General features: G+C 42.4%; 1 protein-coding gene across 1 annotated transcript in view; it reads left to right on the top strand.

Annotated features, from left to right (window-relative positions):
• Positions 1 to 18,621: 18,621 nt before the first annotated feature.
• The window catches only part of LOC118842156 (sentrin-specific protease 5-like), a 40,910-nt gene continuing 32,694 nt past the window's right edge, over positions 18,622 to 26,837 (top strand). The window contains exons 1-2 of the mRNA XM_036749777.1: positions 18,622 to 18,775; positions 18,864 to 18,924. Of these exons, the coding sequence (XP_036605672.1) occupies positions 18,622 to 18,775; positions 18,864 to 18,924 (215 nt within the window). The remainder of the gene's footprint in view (positions 18,776 to 18,863; positions 18,925 to 26,837) is intronic.

Below are 26,837 nucleotides of genomic sequence, written 5' to 3'. Positions count from 1 at the left end.
TCAGAGGGGCTCCCACTGGTGAGGAAAAGGCTGGCGGAAAGCCTTCCCAGACCTTTTATCCTGTCTCTGTCATTCCCACACAGATTAATGAGCTCCAGGATGCCCTCAGCCTTGTCCAGACTCCACTGGGGCCTCCCAAAATAGCAAAAGGACTCCTTGTGCCCAAGCCTCATTCCCAGGCATTGTGTTTATTAGCCCTTTGTATTTAGGGATCACATCCTAAGGTTTCCTCCTCACTGCTTAATCACTGTCCTGATGGGCACTGTCCCAGCAACCCCGACAGTGGCTACTACCGCTTGTCCTGGCTAATGTCTGAGAAACTGAGCAGGGAAAGAGAGGGCCTGGGCTGCTTCGGGCTGCTTCAATGAAATACAATCAACCAACTGATTGATTAGGGAGGCATTTATTAAGCGCTTACTATGTGCCAGGCACTGTGCTAGGTGCCAGAGATAAAAAGACATAAGTGAAACAGTCCCTGCCCTTGAGAAACTTACATTCTTTAGTGGGAGAGAATACATGCACATAATTATATGCAAAATAAATAAAAGGTCATTGTGCGGAGGGGGGATATTTGTGCCTCAGAGGGATCAGAAAAAGCCTCATCTTGGAGGTAGCAAGCTTTGAAGGAAGTCAGGGATTCTAGGAGGCTGAAGGGAGGAGGGAGGGAATGGATGTGTTTTGTCCAGGCTCCAGGGAATGCCCCTCCTAGTTCTGGCCATAGGGTGCCTAAGCCAGAACTGGTGCATTGGTGCTTTGGGAGAACCCTGGATTTGGAGACAGAAGACATGGATTTGAATCTTGGCTCTGCTACTAACTGCCTGGGCAAATAACTTCACCATCTGGATGGACTTTGATTTCTTCCCCTGTAAAATTCTGACAGTAGAATGTAAACTCCTTGAAGGCAGGAATATTTTTTCATTTTTTTATTTGTTGCCCCAAAGCCTAGTGTAGTGGCTTGCATGAAGTAGTCATTTGATAAATGTTTATTGAATTGAATGTGGAGGTAGGATGGATGGTGAGATGACCTCTAAGATCCTTTCTGTCTCTAAACCTAAAACTCTAATCTCTGCACACAGCCCAACCCCCAATTTCCCAAGGGGCAGTCAGTGCTGGTACAGCCAAATGGAGGTAGGGCCTCATAGGAGGACACTTCTGTCAGGGGCATTTGGCTGTCCAACACAGCCCTGGCTTTCTTCAGTCTCTTCCTTTCTCCTCCATCTCCTGGGAGAGAGGGAAGAAGAGCCGAGCTATATATGCAAATTACCATCCGTTCCTCCCCGGGTGGATGGCAGCAAGACATGGCATCTGGATGCCTGAATTTGGAGTTGGGGGACTTGTGTTTGAATCTTGGCCCTTCTCTGTACTTCCTGTGGGCAAGTGGCTCCCTTTCTGGGTTCATTTCCTTATCTGTAAAATAAGGACCCTGGATGAGATGATTTCTAGGTGTCTTTCCCTCCAAAGTCTATGACCTTAAATCATAACAAGTCATAGTGATATAGGACCTTAACCTTTACAAAACATGCTACCTATTCCAACCTTGTGAGGCAGGCAGACTCCAACGTAAGGACTATTTGCTCCATGCCATGCTGTCTCCTCTCTATTCCTCATTTAAAAAAAAATTGTCTGGTGAAGGGGAAAGGAAGCTAGAGTCAGGCAGGTCCGTGGCCTCCTGGAATAGAGATGAAGGCTTTTATCTTTGTTTTCTGCTTTGGCTCCAGAAGCCCTGTACTTTTAAGAACCAATCTATGTGAAGTTCCAGAGGAGGATCCAGTCCAAAGGAGGTGTTCTAATGGGACACGCTGGTCTCCACCCCAGTCACACTTAGAATTTCTACTGGGGTTAGTGACATCCAAACGGATATAATTACTTTGCAGGTCAGGAGAAGCTGTCAGCCTAGGGCATGTTCAAACAGCAAGGGGATCCTGTCAATACAACAAAGGCCATTTATTTGTAATACCAGGAAAGGCCATTTACTCTGGCACCGGGTATGCAGTGGCATGCGTCAGAAGCACACATCCACGACAAATGGTCTCCTTTCTGAAAGCCTCGTTTTGTCTGTGTTCTATTGGCTACACCTTATCCAGCTCTGGGCATCGGCCAGTCCCCTCAAGCCCCATCCGAGGGAAGCTTCCAGACCCAACAGGTACAGAATCCTAAAACAGCTAGGAATCTTGGAGGTCATGAGTCCAATATCCTCATTTTAGAGATGAGGAAACTGAAGCTCAGGAAACAGAACATACTTAGAGATTTTACCCACACATGTATGCATATATGTACATACTATATATATATCTGTGTATATATATATATACATAATATATATGTACACACATATATGTTTGTGTTTATATATATAGAGAGAGATGGAGAGAGAAAGATGAAGAGAGAGACAGAGAGATGGAGAGAGAGAGAAAGAGAAGAGAGATGAAGACAGGGAGAGAGATGGAGGAGGGGGAGAATATACCTAGAAATAATGAATGGCAGAGCTGGGTCTTAACTAGGCCTTCAGTCAAGTCTTTCCAGTGTCCCATGCTGCTTTGAGAGTGAGGGTATTGGTTCCTTAGGCACAGGAACTGAGTTATTGTGTAATCCAGGGTTTGAACATCTATATAACAGGACAGACAGTTACCTCTCTGTCTTGGCAGCTGTCCTCCCCATGATATATTTTTAGGACTGGTTTGCCAGCACCAGAGCAAATGATAATATACGTGTACACACTTCTAGACGCAGAAATGTGAGTATAACATAACATGCACACATATGCCTACAAATGTGGCACCGTAGATTTGGAGCTTGAGGAGATCTTAAAGTTTGTCTAGATCAGAGGTTTTTAACCTTTTTTGTGTCCTGGATTCTTCTGGCAGTCTGGTGAAGGCTATGGACCCTTTCTCACAATAATGTTTTTAAACAGCATAAAATGAAATACATAAGATTACAAAAGAAACCAATTATATTGGAATACAGTTATAAAGGTATTTTAAAAACAAGTTCATTGACCTCAGGTTAAGAGTCCCTGAATCTATCCAACCTTATAGTCTGACATTTGAAGAAACCAAAGCCCAAAGTGGGTAATTGACTTTCCCAAGGTCGCCCGGTGAGTAAGCAAAGGTGCTGAGATTTGAACCAGGTGCTTCAACCACAGATCAATACCATTGCCTAGACAGAAATACGTAACTCAGAATTACAGGCATGTATACACACAGACACACATGCACAAAGGCATGCATGTATACTCACACATACGTATGCACACCTATATGTACGTGTATGGTATAGGGATGGACATGCAGTCAGGCATACACATACATGCAAAGATATTGACACATTCACATACACATACAGACATTACACAACAGAGGTGCACACGTGTACACACAAAGCCATGGGTACAAAATCTTAAAGCCCTATAGCAACTCCACAGAGGTGCATTGCACCCGGGCACAGATGTACACGTGAAGACACGCACATACTCCTGCATGTAAATGCACGCCCTTGGACACGTGCATAACCCAGACACACATGAGCACAAAAGCCCAGACCCATATCCGAGCGCAGGCAACACCCACACAAGTGCCTCCCCCTTTCCTCCCCAAGCCCCCAAACTGCTGCCATCCCCCCCATTCAATCCTGGGGAATTATCCATATCTCTGACAAGAGAATAGGTTACTAATGCACCGACACAGCTGTTTTGACACTTTTGATGAATAACATTCAATACTATTAATTGAAACAATTGCTTTTCATTTAACTAAATCACTGGAATTGCTAAACTAAATTGAAACGGAATGTAATTTTGCCTCGCTCTGCTTTAATATGGGCCTCTAAATGTCTTCTCCCTGAAGGATTAGTAACTTAATCACCCGCCAGTGATAACTGCTTCCTAGCCCTCGGCGGGCAGTCTTTCCTGCTCCTCTCGGCTGCGGAGCGCTGGAGCGAGCCCGGGGCCCCAGCCCTGCTCCTTCCTTTGGGCCCCTCTTCGCTGCATTATTAATCAAGTTAAAAATGATCGGCCTCTTTTTATGCCTCAGCCAGACCTCTCTAGATCATCAGCATTCCTTGCCCCGCCTCCCCCCTTCCCAATGTCTCTGGTTGCCTTGGCCCTTTGGGCCTCACGCCGGCCGGGGTTATCTGAGGGCTGTCTGTGACTGTGCCTTGCTCGTTGAGTTTGGAAGGAGCTGATTTCCTTTCTGGTTTTTTTTTTTTTTTTTTTTTTGCTTCATGAAGTTTTCATTTTATTGGAGGAGAAGTGGGGCGTAATCATTCCTTTACCCCCAGCTTCGCAGGCTTCTTGATGAGATGACATACATATCCCCAGGAACATGTTCTGGAAAGATCACTGGGAAAGAAATCTGTAGAACTGGATTCAAATCCCTCACCTGCAATTCACTACTTATGTGACCTTGGGCAGGTCACTTCTGCCCACTCTGGTCCACAGCTCCCTCCGAAGTAAAAGAAGAGGGTTGAATTTGATGGCTCCACATCTATGAACCTCTACAGGTCTTACAACAGCTCCCATTTCTGTGGTGCTTTAAATTTACAAAGCTCACTATAGTGCTGGAGGGCAAGAATGATTTTATTGTATAGCATTCATTCATCCTTAAAATGCTATGGAAACGTTAGCCGGTGGTAGTAGCTTTCTCCCATTTCCTCTGCTCCCCCCTTCCTCTCCTTAGTTGGAGGAATAGGGATTGCTACTCTCCCCAGCCCTTGCTTCAGGCCCTTACCATTGAAATGATCCAGTTTCGCTTGGATTTGCATTTTGCAACGTCGTTGGGCATTGGGATGATTCTGGCTCAGAACGATGAAATTCCAACCTTGAACAAAGACTGAAAAAATTACAGAAGATATAGATGCCAAGAAGAAACCCCCCAGCCCTTAATTTCTTCTGGATGCTCTGATCATAACCTTGCGAGGATGGATACCCTTTCCTATTCAAACCCAAAGTTCCTGTTCTCATGTCTAGGATTGAGTGATTTTCTTCACTCAGATACATTGAGCTGCCTTTGAGGTAAAACGGAGCTGTTAACACCGAAATTACCCCTGGGCTCCTGCAACCCCTTTACCTGCTCATATTGTGAGACTCATGTTTCAAGAATCACGGTGTTCAACTAGGAAATGCTAGCTTTGATTAGTGGCTCTTCCCTCACCTCTTTAATTATAGGTCTCTAGAAATTATTAAACTATGAAAGGAAAAAAATCCCTACTGCCTTATTCTGAGAATCCTGGAGGCCAAAGCCAGCCTCAGAAACTGCAGTTCCATTGAGGGGTAGAGAGAAGACAAGGGCACAGGGGAGGGGGGAGGGGAAGAGAGGAGAAATTAAGAGAGGAGAGAAGAGAACTGAGAGAAGAGCAGCAAGGCTACTACTTAGGTCATTATCCATCCATCAGTCAAGTTTTTACTATTTACCCCTATAAATGTCAAGCGCTGTGGTAGGCACTGGGGATACAGAGAAAAAACCAGGAGAATTCCTGCCATCAAGGAGCACATAGTTTAATGAAGAAGACAACAAAAAGTCTCTCTCTCTCTCCTTCTCTTTCCTTTCCTTTCTTTCTTCTCTTTCTCCTTTTCTTTCCCTTTTTTCTCTTGCCTGTGTCTTTCTTTTTCTTTTCCCTTTTTCTTTCTTCTCCCTCTTTCTTCTCTCTCTTCCATCTCTCTTTTTTTCTCTCTTGCTCTCCTCTCTTTTTTCTCTCTTCTCTTTCTCTCTTCTCTTTTCTTCTCTTCTCTCTCCTTCTCTCTCTTTCTCTTTTACTTTCCTCTCTCTCCACTTTCTTTATCCTTTTCTTTCCCTTTTTTCTCTCTCCTCTCTCTCCTCATTCCCTCTTTTCCTCTCCTTCCCCTTTCTCTTCTGTTTCTCTTTTTCTCTCTCCTCTTTCTCCCTCTCTCTCTCTCTCTTTTTCTCTCTTCTCTTTTTCTCCTTTCCTCTCCTGCCCTCTCCCCCTCTCCCCTCTCCTCCCCTTCCCTCTCCTCTCCTATTCTCTCTCTCTCTCTCTCTCTCTCTCTCTCTCTCCTCTCTCTCTCTCTCTTTCTCTCTTATTTGGTTCCCTGTCCCCTGTTCCAAACTCTTCCCAGTTTAGCACATGTATTTGCAGGATGAAATCACAGATACATTAAAGTTTTATTTAGTCAGGAGGACAACACCTTTAGGAGGACTGAGCTGTGGGAAAGATGAAAGGGTTAGGAGCAGAGTGTCAGGGTGGGACATCAAAACCAGCAGGTCCTTAGAGTACACTGGCAGAGCAGACAGTTGACTGGGGGTCTGCAGAGCGCAATGATAACAAAGATGCTAACATCATAGTTGGTGATTCCATGCTTATGTAATGTGAGAGGCCACCTCTGCCCCATAGTCAAGGAGCTGGAGAGGCCCAGGCCCATCATCACTGAGAATGGGGGAGAGGGCCAGAGGGTCAGAGTTCTTGGAGCAGGGGTTCCAGGATCCTCCACACTGTCATGGGGAGGGGAAATCTCTGCTATCTCTTCACTAAGAATGAAGACCTTTTTCTAATTGAATCAGAAGGGTGCAATGCCATTGGACAAACAATGATTGGATTTCCCTTCCTACTCCTCCTCCCCAAATGATATCTAAGATATATGGTTCCAGAATAAGGCAGTTTTGGTGGAGTAGGCAATGGGGGAGAGTCAAGGAAGAACCTGTCTGCTAAGAAGTAATTGCTCTGTGTTGGGGGGAGCAGGGTATTTCTTTTTCCTCCCTTGACATCTCTCCCCTCCATTAGCCATGGAGTCTAGCATTGAGGAGATACCTCAACCAGCAGTTAAAGAGTCAGTTCAAGAGAGTCGAGGCACATATTCTTCAGACAGACACAGCTGTAGAAAGGGAGGAAGCAGCTTTCAGGAGTGGTACCCCTGGCAGAAGAAAAGAGAGAAAGGCACTAGCAGCTGGAGGGACCAGGAAATGACTCACTTGAGCTTAGGCTTGAAGGAAATTGTATGTCCTAAGCCCAGTCCTTGCCATCTACTTCCACCCTACCCCCCCAAAAAATTCAAAAAAAGATCCATGTGTACCATTTAAGTGTGAGAGAGGAACAGAGATCTAAGATAAGGTTTCCTGGGGTGTCAGGCCCCAAGGTCTGGAGCCAATCTCATTTTTTATCCTAGAAGAGAGGGGGCCCTCTGAGGAAACGTCAGCTATCTGATGAAGTAGATACTGCCCTTGACTAGCTGCTCCTAACTTGTATGGAAACAAACTCCCTTGCAGAGTGCCAACTCACACCCTAAAGTGTGGTCCTCTCATCTGATGTAGATGCCAAAAGTCCTTGAGAAGATGAGGATGATTTCCCAGTCCCAGGGGAACTAAGCTGTGGGTCCCTGCAAGGCAGAGACACTATCTTATCTTATATTTATGGCTCTTCTAGTCCAGACAGTGCTTTGCACATAGCAGGTGCTTGATGATGCTTATTGACTTGAAGGAGCCAAGCACTGGTAGACAAAGACTCTTTAACAAGTCAATTCATTAAGAACCTAGGTCAACTGAGTTACCCCAGATCTGTGGGGATAAAAGCCTTCAACCACTCTTACTCAGTCTCCTTCACTCTCACTCATCTGTCGGAATAATTAATAGGATTTTAAGCTGGAAGAGATCATTTAATTCAACTCTCTCTCTTTTTTTTTTTTTTTGCAGAGCTGAGGCCCAGAGAGGTGTGGTGATGTGTCTGAGGCTGTGCAGGTTGTTGTTCCATTCTTCCATGTGTAACAAGGGTCATGCAATATGGGCAGAACTTTCCCCTTGGTTTCAGTCCTCTCTTGAAGGACTCAGAAACTTTGGAGATGATGAAGCAATTCTTTTATTGGCTGCTGGAAAAGTCACTGACATAAACCCTTGGATTTGGGAGAGCAGATTTTAGGGAATTCAAAGAGGATACAATACAAAAAAAGATATCATAGGATACAATGGCCTATTTTTTTTCTCAGGATAAGTTGGTCCAACAGGTATGGTTTCAAGAACAAAATCCTTAAAATAAAAGCTAAATTTGTTCTGATGAAAAGAAAAATTGGTGGTTCCCTAAAACAACCAATATGTCTGCAGAGAGAGCTTCACTGACCAGTTCAGAGTTTTGAAGGATATATGCAGAAGAAGAAAGCATGGGCAAAAAACTGAGGGTGAATACAAAAGAGTTGTATAGTCCAATAAAAATGTTAGGAATGCCAAAAAAAGCCAGAATGAGATGAGTATGTCTATTAATGCTAAATATATTAAATTAAAAAATGTTTTAAAGGCAAATAAGAATATCAAAGAAGGTAAAGGTTAGGGTAAGTGTGATAGTGATTAGTGGATGACAAAGAGAAGGCTGAACTACTCAAATCCCATTTTGCTTCTGTTTCCTTTTCCAATGAAAATGATCTCTAGCCTGAGAAGGCTATAACAAAAATGGTTGGCTGGCAGTGGAAACCCAGGAAAAATGAGGGAATGTTAAGGCAATATGCAGAAGACTTCAATGCATTCAACTAAAACTGACCTTCTCAAACTACATCCCTGGAGAGTCAAAGAACTGTAAGATGCGATTACTGAGCTGCTGCTGGTGATGTTTGAAAGAGCTTAGAGGCTGGGAGAGTTGCCACCGGATTAGAGAAGGGAAAATGCCTCAATTTTTTCACAAAGGGAAGAGGGTGAAGACTGAAAACTTTGTCAGTGACCTCGGTTTCTACTGCTGGCAAAATTCTCAAAGACATTATTAAAGGGATGGTTTATGAGCACTTAGGAAGGGAAAAAGTGATTACTAAAAGCTACATTGCTTCATCAAGAACAGGCTACTGTTATTTTCTTTTTCGACAAGGATAAAATTTGCCAAGTAGACCAGAGGAATGTGGTAGTCACAGAAGAATTAGATTTTTATAAAGCGTTTGACAAAATCTTTTATTCTATCCTCATGGTCAAGATGGAAAGACACAGGTTGGATGATAGTGAGTTAGGTAACCTGATTCAGGACTGGATGAGTGACTGTACCTAAAGAATTGTCATTAAAGGCTCAAAGTCACTTTGGAGGGAGGCCTTCACTGGGATGTATCAGGAGTCTGTCTGTGACCTTATGTTATTTAACATTTTTCAAAATTGCTGATGGAAACCCTTGGATTTGGGAGAGCAGATTTTAGGTAATTCAAAGAGGATACAATACAAAAAAAGATATCATAGGATACAATGGCCTAACTTTTTTCTCAGGATAAGTTGGTCCAGCAGGTATCCCTGCTGTCTAGCACCAGACCCAGTGAAATGGGCAGGGTGGCCACAAGACCGGCTTTCCAAGTTAATCTCAAACCACAGTGCTGAGCACAAAACTAGTATGGCTATCAGATTTTCAGATCACATAAAGTTAGAAGGATACGTAAAACACTGAATGACACAGTTAAAATCCAAAATGATTTAGGCAGGTTATGATGATGGGCAGAATGGAATGAGATAAAACTTAATAGCAATGAATTCAAAGTTCTGCAGTTGGGTATGAAAAGTTAGCTTGACGAGTACAGAGTAGCGAGGCATTGCTAGTTCACTGTTGCTATGAAGAAGACCTGGTGGGGTTATTGGATTGCTGCCTCAGTATGAGTATAAGTGTGCTGTGGTAACCAAAAAGCTAACGCCATCTTAGGCTTCATGAGGAGAAACATATCCAGAATGAAGATCCAGGGCACTGTATCTGCCCTGATCAGACCATATCTTGGGGACTATTTTCAGTTTGGGGCACCGTATTTAATGACAGTGTTGGCTGCAGTCAAAGTCTGATTCTGACCTTATTTTCCTGCTATTTCTTCCTCCTTCTCTTTCTCTTCCTCCTTCCCTCCCTCCCTCCCTCCCTTCCCTCCCTCTCTCCCTCCTTCCTTCTTTCCTTCCTTGCTTCCTTCCTTTCTTCCTTCCTTTCTTCCCTTCTTCCTTCCTTTCTTCCCTCTCTCCCTCCTTCCTTCCTTCCTTCCTTCCTTCCTTCCTTCCTTCCCTCCTTCCTGCCTGCCTGCCTCCCTTCAGGAACCTGAGCAAGCTCATGAGAGGCACCTCATTTACATAGGGCTGTAAAATTTACAAAACATTTTCCTTATAATATCCTTATGAGGTAGGTGGTATAAGCATTATAATCCCCATTTTAGAGATGAGGATGCTGAGACTTCTCTTTGAAGTTTTTGGCTATGTTTGAGAATTCTACCAGAACACAGTGGTTCCCAGGATTAATTTGACATAGCATTTCTATGATCATTTTACCAAGTACTTTACATAAGTTATCTCATTTGATCCTCACTATAGTCATGAGGAAGGTAGTTCAGGTATTATTACATTTCCCCACCCCCAGTTAGAGGTAGAGAAGTATTGGGGGCCAGGGAATACACTACGGAGTCAGGAATGCTTGCCTTTGACATATACTGGTTGTGTGACCCTGGGTAAGTCACCCAACATTTCAGTGATCCAGGCAGCTCTATAATATTCTTAAATTACAGATGTATTGCTTTTTTTGGAGGGAGTTTCACTTGGGGAGTTCCCCTGCTCTACTAAATTTATAGGTCTGGACAGAAGAAAATTAAATTTATAAATGGGGAAACTGGCTTAGAGAGATTAAGTGACCAGTCTAGGGTAACCTGGCTAGTAAGTGGCAGGGCCAGGTGTCAAACTCATGTCTTTCTGACCCCAAGTGAACGTACTTTTATTTATTATACCACTGACTACATGAGCTTCCCATTGACTTAATACCACGGAGTATGGCCCTGGGTTTGGCTATGGGAGTCATTCCACAGTTTCCTGTTTGCCTTGGAATCCCAGCATCAATCAATTTATTCAAGTATTTGTTTATAAAGTGGTACCATGTTTACAACATGGTAGAATAGAAAGAATCTGTCATTTGGACTCAGAGGGCCCAAGATTCAAGTCCTGGCTCTGTTATTTACTGATTGTATCCTTGGGAAAGTTTGTCCTTCTGGGCTCTAGTTTATCCCTCTGCCAAATAAGGGGGTTGCTAGATAATTTCCAAGGCCCCTTCCAGTTCTAAATCCTGGAACCTATTTTGTGCTCAGCACTGTGGTTTGAGATGAAATTGGAAACCCGGTCTTGTGGCCACCCTGCCCATTTCATTGGGTTTGGAGCTAGACAGCAGGGATATGTCCTGTGCTAACAAACCCTCTCATGAGCTGGCTCAGGCTCCTGAAGGAAGGAAGGAAGGAAGGAGGAGGAGAGGAGAAGGAGGAGGAGGAGGAAGAGAAGGAGGAGGAGGAAAGGGCAGGGAAATAAGGTCAGAATTAGACTTTGAGTGTGGCTCAGGCAGGCGTGGGCCTAGAGGATGCACATGTGCAGGGCAGGTGATAGGACTTGGCCTCACTTCGCATACTCCTGGGTACTGGGCTAGAGACATTGGGTAAATTATAGAATGAGGCTGGCTGTGCTGTATAGGGTCTCACCAACACACTAGGCTCTAGTGGATATTTGGGAAGCAATGGAGTACTATGGCCAAAAGGGACCAGAGGGGGAAAAAACCCAAGGGGTGGAGTAAAAGAATCCCATAAACAATACAGGTCTATGGCTGGAAGAAAATCATTTCTTGTTTTTTTTTTTTTTGCTCCAAAAAGAAGAGAAAACACCCCACAAAACCTTGACATGCTAACGTACTTTTGCACCAGATTTATTTATTTATTTAAATTTTATAGGGTTTTGGACAGTCAGCCAACACTGCAGGAAATAAAACAACTGTTTGACAGATTCTTGACTTGAGGGTCTCTTTCCAGCAACTTACCACTGGTAAAGAGAATCGGATTGTGGACTTTTGTGTTTAGAGAAATCAAAAGAACCCACTAAGTGTGGCTGAGGCATAATAGAAACCAAATCACCAAGCCCTGCTAAGTTCAGTCTAGCTCCAGCACCATTCCCTCTGAACCACCAAAGCTGTCCTTCTGTCTCGTCCCCTCCTTTCTTTCATTAACCTTTAAAAGGTCGACAAACCACCTTCCCATCCAGCCTCATCTCTCCTTCCTCCCTGGCAGGCGGCCTTCACTCCATCCAGACTAGCTTCTTCCCTGTTCCCAGGCACAGTGTGTGTTTTCCACCTCTAGGTCTTTGTTCACCCTGTTCCTCTCTGAAACCCTCTCTGATTTTCTGCTCTAACTGTGCCATCTTTCCGAGGTCAGATTAGAATCAGCAGGTCAGAGGATCCTGGTGCCTGAAGGGACCACAAAGGGATCTACCTTGTATCTTCGTATCTCAGAGCATCTTCTCAGCTCATAAAGGGAACACCTTGTTAACTGAGGGGGGAAGGGTGTGGATCCTCATCCTTTATTGTTTACTTGTTTTCAGTCATTTAAGACTCTTTGTGACTCCTTTTGGGGTTTTCTTGGCAAAGATACTGGAGTGGTTTGCAGTTGCCTTCTCCAGCTCATTTTTCTTTTTTTTTTTTTTTTTTTTTTTTTTTTAAATGCAATTTATTTCTTTAACATATTTGGTTTTCAGCATTGATTTTCACAACAGTTTGAATTACAAATTTTCTCCCCATTTCTGCCCTCCCCCCCCACTCCAAGATGGCGTATATTCTGGTTGCCCTGTTCCCCAGTCAGCCCTCCCCTCTATCACCCCCCTCCCCTCTCATCCCCTTTCTCTTCCTTTCTTGTAGGGCAAGATAAATTTCTACGCCCCATTGCCTGTGTATCTTATTTTTTAGTTGCATACAAAAACTTTTTTTGTTTTTGAACATCTGATTTTAAAACTTTGAGTTCCAAATTCCCTTCCCTCTTCCCTTCCCACCCACCCTCCCTAAGAAGTTGAGCAATTCAACCTAGGCCACACATGTATTATTATGTATAACCCTTCCACAATACTCATGTTGTGAAAGGCTAACTACATTTTGCTCCTTCCCAACCCATCCCGCTTTATTGAATTTTCTCCCTTGACCCTGTCCCCTTTCCAAAGTGTTTGTTTTGATTACCTCCACCCCCATCTGTCCTCAACTCCATCATCCCCCCACCTTTTATTTTTTTTTTATCTTCCTCCCTCTTCTTTCCTGTGGGGTAAGATACCCAACTGAGTATGTATGGTATTCCCCCTCAGGCCAAATCTGATGAGAGCAAGGTTCACTCATTCCCCCCTCACCTGCCCTCTCCCCTCCTCCCATAGAACTGCTTCCTCTTGCCACCTTTATGCGAGATAATCCACCCCATTCTATCTCTCCCTATCTCCCTCTCTCAGTATGTTACTCTCTCATCCCCTAATTTCATTTTATTTCTTTTAGATATCTTCCCTTCATCCTCAACTCACCCTGTGTCTGCTCTCTCTCTTTTACATATATATATATACACATACATACACATACATACATATACACATAGATACATACATACATACACATTCACTTATATATATACTTAAACATATATATATATATATATATGCATATATATATATGCATATTCCCTTCAACTACCCTAATACTGAGGTCTCATGAATCATACTCATCATCTTTCCATGTAGGAATGTAAACAAAACAGTTCAACTTTAGTAAGTCCCTTGCAATTTCCGTTTCTTGATTACCTTTTCATGCTTCTCTTGATTCTTGTGTTTGAAAGTCAAATTTTCTATTCAGTTCTGGTCTTTTCACTGAGAAAGCTTGAAAGTCCTCTATTTTATTGAAAGTCCATATTTTGCCTTGGAACATGATACTCAGTTTTGCTGGGTAGGTGATTCTAGGTTTTAATCCTAGCTCCATTGACCTCCGGAATATCGCATTCCAAGTCCTTCGATCTCTTAATGTAGAAGCTGCCAGATCTTGGGTTATTCTGATTGGGTTTCCACAATACTCAAATTGTTTCTTTCTGGCTGCTTGCAGTATTTTCTCCTTGATCTGGGAGCTCTGGAATTTGGCAACAATATTCCTAGGAGATTTCTTTTTGGGATCTATTTGCAGAGGCGATCGATGGATTCTTTCAATTTCTATTTTGCCCTGTGGCTCTAGAATATCAGGGCAGTTCTCCTTGATAATTTCCTGAAAGATGGTATCTAGGCTCTTTTTTTGATCATGGCTTTCAGGTAGTCCAATAATTTTTAAATTATCTCTCCTGGATCTATTTTCCAGGTCAGTGGTTTTTCCAAGGAGATATTTCACATTGTCTTCCATTTTTTCATTCCTCTGGTTCTGTTTTATAATATCCTGATTTCTCATAAAGTCACTAGCTTCCACTTGCTCCAATCTAATTTTTAAAGTAGTATTTTCTTCAGTGGTCTTTTGGACCTCCTTTTCCATTTGGCTAATTCTGCCTTTCAAGGAATTCTTCTCCTCATTGGCTTTTTGGAGTTCTTTTGCCATTTGAGTTAGTCTATTTTGTAAGGTGTTGTTTTCTTCAGTGTATTTTCAGTATTTTTTTGGGTCTCCTTTAGCAAGTCATTGACTTGTTTTTCATGGTTTTCTCGCATCCTTCTTATTTCTCTTCCCAATTTTTCCTCTACTTCTCTAACTTGCTTTTCCAAATCCTTTTTGAGTTCTTCTATGGTCTGGGGCCAGTTCATGTTTTTCTTGGAGGCTTTGGTTGTAGGCTCTATGACTTTGTTGTCTTCTTTAGGCTGTATGTTTTGGTCTTCTTTGTCACCAAAGAAAGAATCCAAAGTCTGAGACTGAATCTGGGCGCGTTTTCGCTGCCTGGCCATATTCCCAACTAACTAACTTGACCCTTGAGTTTTTCAGTGGGGTATGACTGCTTGTAGATTACAGAGTTCTATGTTCTACGTTTGGGGGGGAGGTGCCAGCTCTGTCAGAGCCGCACTCCTCCTTCCCCAAGGACCCCCAGTCCAGACTGGGCTCAGATCTTCGGCAGGCTGTGCACCCCTGCTGTGATCCGCCACTTAATTCCTCCCACCAGGTGGGCCTGGAGCCGGAAGTAACAACAGCTGTAGCTGCCCCACCTCCGCTGCCCCCGGGGCTGGAAGCCGAACCGCGAACTCCTTCCACTCCCGCAGCTTTTCCCACTAACCTTCTCCACAGTCTTTGGTGTTTGTGGGTCGAGGGGTCTGGTAACTGCCGCAGCTCACATATTCAGGGCGCTAGGGCCCCCTCCGCCCGGCTTCCGGTCTGGATCGTCCACGCCGCTCAGGCTGGGCTCTGCTCCACTCCGTTCCCAGCTCCCAGCTCCCAGCTCCCAGCTCCGTGTGGAATAGAGCTCACCCAGAGACCATCCGGGCTGTCCTGGGCTGGAGCCCTGCTTCCCTCTGCTGTTCTGTGGGTTCTGCCGTTCTAGAATTGGTTCAGAGCCATTTTTATAGGTTTTTGGAGGGACTTGGGTACGGAGCTCACTCTAGTCCGTGCTTACCAGCCGCCATATTGGCTCCGCCCCCCCCAGCTCATTTTTCTAATGAGGAAACTGAGGCAAAGAGAGTTAAGTGACTTGCCTAGGGTCATATAACTAGTAAGTGTCTGAGGCCAGATTTGTACTTACAAAGATGAGTCTCCCTCCCAGAGGTAGCAAGTTAGAGAGCTGAGAATGAAACTCCTCTGGTCTTTTGACTTCAAAGTTGTGCTGGAGGAGAATGACGAGGTGAGGGATGGGGTTAGGACAGGTGGGATGATTGGCAGAGTAATGAGAGAGTAGGATTATGGGGTACTGTTACGGACACCAGCATTATGCTAGTAGGTGTTCTGAAGCCATGTCAAACCCAGTTCCAGTTCATTGTTAAATTTCCTATGTTAGTCAACAGACAAATGTCCGTTAATTGAGAAATATTAAGGGTCTACTACGTGCCAGAGACTGTGCCAAGTACTTGGGATACAAATTTGAAAAAGAAAGACAGTCCCTGCCCTCAAGTAGCTTACAGTTCAATGGAAGAAGTGTTATTCCGTTGTTACAGTCATGTCTTCATGACCTCGTTTGGGGCTTTATTGGCAAAGATACTAGAGTTGTTTGCCATTTCCTTCTTCAGTTCATTTCATAGATGAGGAAACTGAGGCAAACAGGATGAAGTGACTTGCCCAGGGTCACACAGCTAGTAAGTGCCTGAGGCCAGATTTGAACTTAACAAGATGAGTCTTCCTGACTCTAGGCCCTATACTTTATCCACTATACCACCAAGCTTCCCCTAACAAAGGGGGACAACACACAAAAGGAAGCTGAAGAGGGCTAGAGGGGAGGGAGGAGAAAGGTACTCAGTAGCTGGGTGGAAAATAAAGGCCGATGGCTGACCTGGGTGCTCTTTTTAAAAGGAGGAGCTCCTTGCTCAGCCCACTAGTAAGAGGGACGGGAGGGTCCTGATGAGGTCTTGAGGACGATGAGCTTCCTGGGGACATAATGGAGAAGTCCTAAGAAACATAGCCAAGTGGAAAATGGGAACATTTATGCCTCAGAAATCAGCAAACCTAAAACCAGGGCTTGATTCTTATTTTATTGATTGTCTAGACATAAGAAAAGGATAGAGGAAATGTTAAAAATGAAGATCAAACCTTTTCAGAGAGCTGGTTGTTAAATATTTACCAGCACGCCCCTGTTGCTAGGGCTCTCAGCCCCTGTTTGTTACTCATAAGGTTAAGGACTAGATTCCTTCAAAGCTAACTCAAGAGCCATCTCCTACATGATCTCTCCAGCTCATAGTGCTGCCCCTGCCCCCAAATTATCTTGTACTTTGGACATATTTATCTATGTACATATTATTTCCCTTGGCAGAATGTCAGCTCTTTGAGGGCAGGGTCTGATTCACTTGAGTCTTTGTATCCCCAGTACCTACCACTGTGCATGGCACATAGTAGGTGCTTAATCAATGATTAAAAGGACAATACCTGGATGAGAATAATAAAGGACAATTACCCACCCCCCTCCCTTCACCAGCCACAGCCCACCTACTTCCTGACCTTTATTTTTTTTTTCCAGATGAGATATTTTTCAAGGTAGTTTTGAAAATTTCTGCAGGTGCCTACTAAGTAGGGTTAGGTCTATAATCTACCTCAGGAAATACTTGTTGACTGGCTATCAGGAACATAATTTGAGTCAATTGAACCATTAAGTGCCTACTGTGCGTCAAGCCCTATGCTCAATGCTGGGGTGTGAGGGGAGATATAAAATATAAATGAAAAGTGGCTTTTGCCCTCATGGACCTCACAGTCTAATTTAAGGGCAAGAGGAAAACACATACAATTATAATACACATTTTTTCATGATAAGTGGGGTACTATCTAAAGTTACAATTTGGGGAGGGATCACTGAAGGCTTCCTGGAGGAGATTCACATTTGAGGTGGGCATTAAAGGGTGGGTAGGAATTCCACTATAACTATTAGCACCTATCCTGGTGGCACAGTGGATAAAGTGGCTGACCCAAAGTCAGGAAGTCTCCTTTTCCTGAGTTCAAATCCAGCCTCAGATACTTACTAGCTGTGTGACTGTGGGGCAAGTCACTTAACCCTGGTTGCCTCAGTTTACTGATCTGTAAAATGAGCTGGAGAAGGAAATGGCAAACCACTCTAGGATCTTTGCCAAGAAAACCCCAAATGGGGTCCTGAAGAGTCAAACGCAGCTAAAATGACTCATCGACAACAACCCTATGGCCTGAGGGAGAGGAAGCCAATCAAGTTTTGGCCAGGTCAGCAGTGAGAATGGGTCTGTGATTGTCCTAGGCTCAGTGCGACAACTGCCAACTTGGTCGCTTTCCGTTATCTAGAGAATCAACTTTATGCTCACTCTGGCATTTAATGCTTCCGTGATTTGGTTTCATTTTACCGTTAAAGCCCACTGCAACCCTATGTGAGCCCAACACTGTAGCCAAATTAGTCTATTCACCTTTCTCCTGACATTTTAATTTCCTGTCTGAGCCTTGTTCATGTCCTTGCTTTTGTTTTGATGCTTTACTTTATCAACCGTCACCTCTTTCGTGAAACCTTCCTTGATCCTTGTGTTGGAAGTGATCCTTCCCTGCTCAGAAAATCCATAGCCTTTGGGTGGCTCTCATGGCAATTCTTTTAGACACACTGTCTTGATATTGTAGTTATTTGTATCTCTGTTTTATTATCCCTACTGAGACGGAGATTTCTGAAAAGACAATGAAGTCTTGCCTGTTTATCTTTGTGTCCCCAAAGCATCTAGCGAAATGTCCTTCACATAAAGTAAATGCTTGTTGACTGACTGAAATGGTGAGGTGATGAGAAGTGTAGATGGGAAGCTGAGGTAGCTTATGGGCTGTAGACAGTCGTGATCTTTTTGATGGAAGTATTTATTTTATTGTGCGGACATTTGAACAGTTCAATGTCCAGGACTGGCTCCCACATTGGGAAATTACAGAATTCAAGAAATTAACTCAAGAACTTAAGAAATCACAGAAAGTTAGAATTGGGAGGGACCATAGAATGTAGAATGTCAGAGCTGGAGAGGGCCTTTGAACAAAACCTTAGAGCTGGGCTAGATGGGACATTAGAACATAATCTAATTCACTTTCTTTTTCTTACAGAGGAGGAAGTTGAGACTTGCTTTCCCCTCCCCTTGGAATGGTGAAGAGACTTATTCAAAATTACGCAAATAGTAGGTGTCGAAGCTGGGACTTGAACCCCAATCTTTTGATTCTACATCCAGTCTTTTTTCACCCGACTCTCCCGGCTCTTCTGCTAGTCCCCGTGCCTGAGCGCAAGGGTTAATTCTTTCTGAAATATTCGTCAGCCCCGGTGTCCACCAGCATCACAGGAACGGAATGTGCTGCATGACAAGAGTCCCCCTTGTTGCTCGGCAGGCTTGGATGGTCAGGCTCTCCCCCGCGGCTGAGCGCTCTGGGGTCAGGCTCCTGGTGAAGGTCATTGCCCCGGCTCCTGGGCTCCGGTTTGCTATTATTCCCTGTGATGAATGCTGTATTGACTGGTGGCAATGACAGAGCCTGGAATAATGGGGCAAAGTGACTGATCCAACACCTCCTCACGCAGTCTGACCCCTGCTCAGGCAGCCGTCCTGCCTGCCCCACGCCACACTGCACTAATGACTGCGAGCTCCCATTGAACGGGTGCGTTTCTTATGGGCCTACCCGCCCATCCGTCATGAATTTTTATTAAACAAAACTGTAAGCAGATTGATTTTGTCCTCCTTTATTGCGTTTTTATTTAATTCCTTTCTATGGTGGAGGCTCCATCATGTTACCTCAGAGTAAATCACTCTGGGGCATGAGGCCAAAAAAATAAAAAAGACCTATTGGATCCAACTTCCTCGCAAGTACATTTCCCTCACAGAACCTTTATTAGCAAGGGATTCATTGATTTTTATTTATTTATTTATTTGTTTCTGGTTAGAGTCAGGTCACAGACCTTCTGCCATCCTTTAAACAAGAGAGAATCATAGAAGGAAGGAGGGATATTGAGAGGTTATCTGTTTAGGGTCATCTGGGCTAGTCCTCTGCCTCCGAGCAAGTTAATATCCTTGTACGTAGAGCTGATCATGATAGAAGAAAGTGTTTTAATTTCTGCAGCATCTCTGGAATCCTTCCTTTTCTCTCCCTTCCCACCAGTCACCACCCTAGTCCACACTCTTCTATGCTCTATCCAGATTCTTGCAATAGCCTTCTAAAAGGTCTACTTACCTCTCTCCCTGCTCTCATTTATCCTCATACTGCTGGCTGTGAAATCTTTCTTATGCATATATATGGTCATGTTATTCTTCTGCCCCAAAGTCTTCTCCCCATAGCTTATTGAACAAAATCCAAACTCCTCAGTCTGGCTTCTAAGACCTCTCTACAACTTATTGCCTTGCTAGTTTTAACTCAAATTATTTATGAACTCTGTCTCCCAGCTAAACTCAACTACTTTCTACCCCTGCAAACATACCCCAGAATGTAAGCACCAGAGGACAGGGCTGTTTAATTTTTGTATTTGTATCCCCAGTGCCTAGTGTAATGACTAACAAAGAGTAAGTGCCTAATAAATGTTTGTTGATGATGTGATCAATCCTTTCCCACCTCTGTTCCTTTGCCCACTAAACCCTCCTTTTTTTCTTCAATTTTTACCTACTGTTTAAAGATGCCCCTTCTTCGAGGAAGTTTTCCCTGACCCTCCAATGACTTTCCAACTCAGACCTCACATAGATTTTTTTTTTTGGAGAGGGGAAGGCAGGGCAATTGAGGTTAAGTGACATGTTCAAGGTCACATAACTAGTAAGTGTGTCAAGTGTCTGAGGCCAGATTTGAACTCAGGTCCTCCTGACTCCGGGACTGGTGCTCTGCTCACTGCTCCAACTAGCTGCCCCTCACATAGATTTTTGCACATCTCTACTGAATTTTTGTATCTGCATTTTTTACCCCTTACCAGGGTATAGGTCTACATGAAGGTTGGGACTACGTCTTAGTTAATCTTCGTATTTTCTCTAATACTGAGCAAAGTGCTCTGTGCACAGTAGATACTCAGTACATGTTTATCGAAAGAATGGATGAGTGAAAAAAATGCTCTTTGTCCCCAGGATATACCCTGGTGTTTTCTGCTTCTGTATTTTTGCTCATACTGTTCCTTATACTTGAAATGCCCCTTCTGCCTCTATATCTGTTCTTTGAAGTCCAATCAAATGCTGCTTCCTCTATGGAGCCTTCTGTGATTCCCTCCAGTCTCTACTGGTCTTCTCCCTGGGATCTCATGTAACACTTGGATTTAGATTTCTTACAAATTTACTTATGTTATTATGTGTAAGGGTGGTGGGATACAGTGGAAGGAGTGCTGATTTACAGCTGGAAGAAGTTCCATATTTCCATCAAGAGCTCCATTATCCATCCTCCCATTCGCCCCGGCTCACAATTTCAGTGTCTTGGCTCCCCGATATCTCTCACCCCATATATGCAATCTATGACCAAACCTTGTCATTTCTACCTTTATGACATGTGTCTCTTTCTTTGCACTCACACAGTGGCCACCTTGGTGATGGCCTTCATCACTTCTTGTGGGACCCTGGCAAGGCTCTTCCATTAGTGTTTTTGCCTCAGGTCTCTCCCCACTCCAATCCATGTCCACGTGGCAGATAAAATGATTTTCCCAAAGCATAGGTCTTGCCATCTAACACCCCATCCGCAATGAACTCTAATGGCTCACCATTACTTTTAGAATCAAATATAAAATCATCTATACTTTGCCTTCTTGCTGTTTCTCTCATATCATACAGCATCTCTCATTTGTAATGGCTATCTCTTCTGCCTGGAATAATATTCCTTCTCATTTCTGTTTCTTAGTTTCCCTGATTTTGTTCCAAACTCTTCAAAAGTTAACTTCTGCAGGGGGACATTCCCAATGCCTGGACCTCCAGCCACTTGGGCTTTCTCTTCTAAGATTCCCTTCTTCATTCTTGATATGTACCTTTTTGTTTATATGTTGTCTCTTTCACTGGAATGTAAGCTCCTTGGGCCCAGGGATTATTCTTGTCTTTCTTTGTATCTGGATTAATAAATACTTTTGATTGATTGATCTTTTTATCCTTCAAGTGACTTAGCATTTTACAACTTCAGCTCCTTCTTGGTCTTCTTTCTTTGCCTTTCAATAGACTTCAGTGTCCTGATCAGTAAAACGAGCAGATTTGAGCTACATGTTGTCTAAGTTATCTTTCCCCTTTGACATCCTAATTTTTATGATCTATCATCTTAAAACACTGTTTAAATGAACCAGTTAGTCTATAAATATGTTACTGAACTTATTTTACACTAAATAAATTAGGCAGGAAAAGTACCAATAGCCTCTGCTAAAAAAGAAAACCTGGGTTGTATTGAGAGAGTGGCACAGTTGTGTTTGAATCCTCTTAGTCTCAGGCCTAGAGAACTGAATAGTTGGTGATAGTGGTCTTAGTGGGATGTGATTCTTCCATGAATACTCCATAGATCTATCCACTGTCCTGGAGGACCTCCTAGGCGTATTTACTATTTCATGGTTACCTGTGTAGCACTAGATTCATGTATCAGCTATCTTTCATTCTTGCAGTCAGCTCACGTGCTTTTCTGGTCATACACGCCAGGTGTTGTTTATGCCATTTTTGTGTACAATTTATGATAGATAATATTATGATAAATAATAGAGTTTATGATAGATAATAGGCTGGAGCTTCCTTACACTTGCCGTATGTCTTGCCATTGTCCTTTGGGTCACTTGCACTTTTGATTCTTCTGAGGTTGTGGTACACTTTGATTTGCAACCATAAAATGTCACTAGGAGAATATTAGCCTGAAAAAGATGGGCTTTAGGGGGCAGAGAGCCATTTGGGGTCATTGAAAGCTCTATGTAATTACCCAGATGTGATCTATCCCCTTTTCTGTCTCCTATTCAATTTTGGCCACTGCTCATTGTTTCTTTGCAGTTCCTGTCTAAGGAGCATGTGCTGATAGATGAACCCAGTTGGCTGCCCATCCAACCGCATGTCATAGTCTAGGCTGTGGATTTCCCTGAGGAGGCCCTGAAGTGTTCTAAGATTTGATGGAGGTGATATTGCTGTTCACAAACAGGAGGACCTCACCATCTATGGAGAATTTTTCTTCTGTTTAGAATTTGTACAGGTACTCCATCATCATAGAAGTCTGATAATGTTGATTATATGATCATTGAGCAAAGTTGTCCAAAAAGTTGTATCATCTTAAAACTCTTATCATTTTGTATATTTTCCTAACAGAATGCCACCTTTTTGAGGTCAGGGACCATTTTACTTTATTTTATTTTTTACAGTTTGCATCCATCACACCTAATACTGTGCCTGTCACATAGCAAAATGCTTACTAATTGATTGATTGATCTTAATAGATGCATGGAATGTTGGTGGAGAACCTCAAAGGAGGAATTTTGCTCTGCCTAATCAAGTGTTTTTGTTGTAATCAGAAGGCAATAAACAAAGTGGGATCTTGTATTCTCCACAGCTCTGTCAATCGTGTGACTGTAAAGAAGTAGTCTGCTATAGAGATCATTTTTAAAAGTCTGCCTCTTCACATTCTTATGGTAGATGGCAATGTGTACAAAGAACGGTCTCATAAAGGTTGCATAGTAATGAAATGGTGGTTCAACGTTGTTCTAGAATGTTTCGAATTCAAAAGAAAGAGACCCTGCACATGGGGAAATGATCTAGTCACTTGGTATCTTTTTGTCCTCATTTAGATCAAGCTACAGCATATAGGAGGTTCAACCAGGAGTTCTTCAGCTTTGCAAGAATTATAAATTGGTCCAAGTGACTTCCAAATATTGGGGCTAACATTTTATGTTAGGAACAAGCAAAGAGAGCCAACATCCTTTAGGAGTACAGCATTTGGAGAAAGTGAGGCTGGTGACTGCACAGCTCTCCCTCACTTAAATCCAATTCACTTGCATGTCATGGCAACACCTTCCTGATGTCATGGTCTTCTTTGAGAATGAAGGACAAACAATAGCAACAAGTCTAGAGTAAGAAATACAATAGACTAAACCCTGTTTTGTAGTGTTTGCTGATTTCTGAGGTGTAAATGTTCACACTGAAAAATTTAACAACTGACTCTTGTGAGCTGGTAGGAGCTGGCTCCAACGCACCCTTGGTGTTATGTCATGCTTTCTGCAAGATTCTCTCCCCTCTCTCCCCACCCTCTGCTGCACTTTTATTGCTTCTCAATACTTTTTGATTTGATGATTCTCATAAATATTTCATTTTTCTCTGTAGTAATTCACATCTGAGATTCTATTCTAAATGGAAGCTATCTTTGGCAGTTAGTTCCCTCTGTTTGCCAAGAATACCAAGTATTCACTGGTGAGCACAGTTTCTGGACTCTTTTGACCTCCTCATTGTGGTGATTGTTCATACATTGGATAAACTTCTCTAAGTAATGAAAACAAATTAATGTCTTTTCTTTTATCCATTTCTGATTTTTTGGAGGCAACAGTTGACTTAAATAGGTTAGGTTGGAGCTGTTGCTATTGTAGCCAAGGCTTTCTTGATTTTATCCTTCCTCCCCTTTAGTTTGATACTAATTTTCATCCTTTCTCTAATAAATTATTGATCTGACTGCAAAGAGAGATCTGAAGTTGCTTCCACTTTGGTAAATAGTCTTATCTGTTGATATATACCCAATTTCACTTTTTTGTGGTGTTTCCTGGAACTCCAGTACTTGACACTCTGGGACAACATTTTTCAACTCTCTTCTTAAAGTCAGAAGTATAAAACTTAAGAATAGTTTACAAGCCTACAGGATCTTTCACTCCTTAATCCTGAACCATAATTTCTAACATATTATTTTGCCTTTCTCTCCTGTACCCATCTTTACCTTTGAAGTTATTAAATATCAAAGTATATGTGATTTAATATAGAGGATTTTGTCAAATTATTTACAGAATTTTTGTATTTCTTTATCCTATGTGATAGATGTGGATACACAGTCTATCTGCATGGTGGTCACTTTGACCATACTTGTAATGAACATGCAAGGTGAGAGGACCCTATGTTCATGAAATGATACTTATTATTGCCCTGGGTGCAGGACAATACCTATGGGTCACCCTTCCATCTAGCTACAATTTTCTATTCTGGATTGCTATGTAGCAAGAATGTTAATATGGCGTTGATTGAATTCTTCCAGTAGTGTTATCAAATCTCTTGCGATCTGACAAAGATCTCTGTTAAAGTAACTGTTAAAGTAGTGTTTGTAGATGGTCAAAAAACTGTGCGATGCTTAGCACTCTCTGCTCCCTTTTCTACCACTTTCTCATTGTTTCTGTGGAACAGAAAGTAGGAGAGCTTGTGCACATAGCACTGTGGACTATTTTGTATTTTCAATCTGTTTAGGGTCGCTATGGACAAAAAATTCATCACCCATTGGTTAGCCTGTTGATGAAAGACTACTCTGTACTTACCAGGGCTGGTCTTCATGTAGGAAACACCATCTATTGCTGGGACTTTGGTCTTTTTGATTAGATGGAATCTGATGGAGTCTGTGCCCAGCATAGCCTTTAATCACCCAGGGTTACTGCTATGTCAGGATGTAGAACCTTTAAAGAGGTAGACTGTTTCCTTTCAGTTTACTATTGTATCTCAAACTCCGAGTCTCTTCTTTATCTAATAATCACTTGGTATTACTTCATTTTATATTATTTATATTATTTACTTGTATACATGATGTATCCTATAATAAAGTGTAAGCACTTTGTGGGCAGTACTTGTTTAATTTTTGTTTTGTATTACAGTGACCTAACACAATGCTTGGCATACAGTAAGCATTTAATAAATGTTTGTTGAATATCATTATTATTACTACTAATAATAACAATGGTTATAACACATTTTATATACTACTTTAATTTTACAAAATGCTTTCTTCATGACAACCTTGTTCTGTAGTAGGCCCTCCTAATTTATCAATTTGGTAAAAATATCAATCCATAAATCAATTAAAAATATATACATTACACCTCCCTGGAGCACAACTTTTCCTCTTGCTATGCTACTTAAGTGGCTTCTACCACATTTTTAGCTTTGTCATTTTTAGCTTTGATGGACGGAGTTACTGGAGAACCCACTGTATCTACACATTTGTCTCCCCATAAAATGGGGTTCTCCTGTCTTCCTCTGTTATCCTGAAAAGATATTACAAATCAAGCCAATGTATACAAGCTCAGCAGCTTCACTAAGAAGGTTGGGACAAGGAAAGATGGAGAAAAATGCGTTGGAAAATATGGTTTAGGTTTGAGAACTAAAGAGATAAAGGCCCAAAAAGTTACTCAGAAACCTCGTAGCTTCCGCATCATGAGTACTTTATTTCAGTAGAGAATTTGAATGCACTTTACATGAGGATTGCCATATAAGATCACAAAACCCCAAACTGATTGTATCAGAACAGATGGGAAATGATCAATTACTTCTGTGTGGGGTCATGTCAGAACCAGAAAATGCTATGGGTACTCAGCAAAGGTCAAAATCAACATCAAATTAGAAAAGAGGCTAAAGATGAGGTGAAGATGGTGAGACCAATTGTAACAGCTTTTAGCTAGACCTTTTCAAATCAACCTTCAAGGCTGAAAAAATGAGAAATGGAAAAAAGGCAAAGACTTGACTGTGGTTATCATCATTTCATATAAAAATTTAACCACTGAAAGTCAATTGCCACAATGAGAAAGTCAAACAACCTAGAAACTACTTTAGCTTGAAAACATTTGCTCTTCTTGAAAAGTGAAGAGACATGGCAGCCAACAGTTAACACTAGTTTGGAACATAAACCCATTTGTAAAACACAGTGAAGGAGAATTCTGTAAGATTACGAACGATACTGCTTCATAAAAGTAATGGAAATGCAAACAAATCTGCAGAAATTTGGCAAAAGACTGAAATGGCCCATCATTTCAAGGGCTTTCAAAGATGAAACTGGCAGGAGGGCAACAAATAAATGTGTAGCAATGGTGGGTTCATGTGATGATATAATTCATTCATTCTTATTCACCCCCATCCTGCTAATGACTCCTTCATTACCTAAGTGGATTTCCTAGCATTAACAACCTCTCTTTGCTCTGAGAAGTTGTAAAAAGGAATCTACAATTCTCTTCTTCCTTTAAATTAAAAAAAAATCTTTTTTTGCTCCAAGTGCCCATCTAGAGATAGAACCCTGGCAAAATACCACTATTTTAAATCTATCTCTACTCTGCTGGGATATTCTACTTAACTGCATCCTCCCAGGCACATTTCTGCTAAGTACACCCAGATAAACAATGTTTGTGATTCACAACTGCCAGTTTAAAAGACAACCTAAACATTTATAACATCTTATAACACATAGACTTTCCCTTTGACAAGAGGAAAGCCTTTAAAATCCAATGAGTGTCCTGGGGGAGAAAAGAAATATAAAATTATTGCCTTGAAGTCTACATTGGTAAGCTGGGGTAGTTTCAGTGATATATCATCTATCTTGACCCTTTTCTCTTAGATGAGCCCCCAGACCCTCATTTCTGGAATCTTTGTGCT

This window comes from Trichosurus vulpecula, chromosome 3 (genome assembly GCF_011100635.1).
Source record: "Trichosurus vulpecula isolate mTriVul1 chromosome 3, mTriVul1.pri, whole genome shotgun sequence".
Classification (NCBI taxonomy): domain Eukaryota; kingdom Metazoa; phylum Chordata; class Mammalia; order Diprotodontia; family Phalangeridae; genus Trichosurus; species Trichosurus vulpecula.
Note: the sequence above shows the minus strand (reverse complement) of the source record. Positions and strands in the feature narration are given on the sequence as shown.